A 1562-nucleotide genomic window follows, 5' to 3' on the forward strand; every position below is an offset into this window, starting at 1 on the left:
AGGTTGGGACCCAGAGCTCTGATTCTGAGGTGGAGACATCAGGAGGGGAGCGGGTGGGGCCTCCGTCTTCCACCCTCAGTCTAATCTCATCTCCTCCAAGGTTCGCCCCTCTGTCTTCCCAGCCCTCCCTGCTCTTTACCCTATTGACACTTCAAGGGTGGGAGGTCCCTGTCTATTTCCACCCTCCCATGGGCTGGACCCTCCCCTGCGGATCCTTTCCCTTCACTCCTCTCTTTTCTTAGTGTCCAGAGCTCTCCTGGGGGCAGGGCTTGAGCTGAGCCTTTGAGCTCAGAGAGGACAGGGTCAGGGCCCTCACCTGAGACCACGAGCTCCAGGGGGTTACTGGGGTGAGTCAGCAGGTAGGGGTTGGAGCTGCGTGAGCCATAGCACTTGTAGGTCCCCGCATGGGCTGAGGTCACAGGACTCATGGGGAATTCAGCCTGGTACTGCTGAGCTCGGTGCTTTGATCTCAGACGCAGCAGGGGATATGCTGCCCCCTCCTTGGCCAGAAGGAAAATGTCCATCCACTCTTGTGATTGACACAGCAGGGTCACCTTCTCTCCTGAGACCACCGTGGGCCACAACTGCACCGAGAGGGAGGGTCTGCCAGGGATCTGTCCTGGAGAGAAGAAGGATGGGTGAGGGGCTCCAACCTTGTTCTGAGCTGATACCTCCCCAGGCCTCTCTCTGGAACCCTCAGTCTCTGTCTCTGTTTTTTCTGAGTGTCCTCCTCCCTGCACATCCACTGTCTCTGTCTATCTCTCCTTCCCCTCCATCCCGGCCGTCACCACCTGGGTTCCCCGGCAGGGCCTGTGCAGAGCCTGGATCCCTGATTGAACCCGCTGGGCTCCTCACCTGCGATCAGGATGTCCAGGGGGTCACTGGAGGCCGACCACTCGGAGGAGAGGTTGTGTGCACCGTAGCATCTGTACTGGCCCCCATGGGAGCCCCTCACAGGGCCCAGGGTGAAGTTGGCCTGGGAGAGCCCAGCCTGGGGCTGCCAGCCAGGGCGCTGGAGAAACATACGTTGCCCCACCTTGTGCAGGGTGAATCTGTCATAGCCCACATCAGAGCGACACTGGAGGGTCAGATTCTCTCCACGGGCCACAACAGGGCCCTGCAGGGTCAGGAGGGAGGGATTCCTAGACACGCCTGGAGGGAAAGAGTGCTGGGACTCAGAGGGCTGGTTCCTCCCACGCCCGTTCCGTCTCCCATCCTGGCCCTGCAGGTCTCAGGGTCTCTCACACTCTGAGTCTCTGACCCCAGGGCCTCCTTCTCACCTTGGAGTCATTTCAGAGGATTGGGGTCTCCCTAGCCCTGGCCACTGTGCCTGATCTTTCCCCCTCTCCCTGAGAGCCAGGACCTCACAGCAAACACACCGGTGCCTTCCGGAGTCCTCCCCTTCCAGGTGAGGGTGGCCGAGGCCTCCTCCTCCCGTGCCAGAGCCTCCCCATGGGGTCTCCCTCACGCCTGCAGCCCGTCCATCTACACATCACTCTGGGTCCTTTCCAGAGTCAGTCACCAGCCAGACTCCCCGCAGCCTGTCAGCTGCCCCGAAAGTG

General features: G+C 61.0%; 1 protein-coding gene across 1 annotated transcript; it reads right to left on the reverse strand.

Annotated features, from left to right (window-relative positions):
- Positions 1 to 226: 226 nt before the first annotated feature.
- On the reverse strand, positions 227 to 1152 carry LOC108533206 (leukocyte immunoglobulin-like receptor subfamily A member 6; the record flags this gene model as incomplete). The annotated part of the gene is made up of 2 exons (XM_017877622.1): positions 227 to 619; positions 856 to 1152. Coding segments are annotated over 2 exons (690 nt in total), but the record flags the coding sequence as incomplete, so codon positions are not given.
- Positions 1153 to 1562: the final 410 nt, after the last annotated feature.

Source organism: Rhinopithecus bieti, unplaced genomic scaffold (genome assembly GCF_001698545.2).
Source record: "Rhinopithecus bieti isolate Rb0 unplaced genomic scaffold, ASM169854v2 scaffold_11832, whole genome shotgun sequence".
Lineage (NCBI taxonomy): Eukaryota > Metazoa > Chordata > Mammalia > Primates > Cercopithecidae > Rhinopithecus > Rhinopithecus bieti.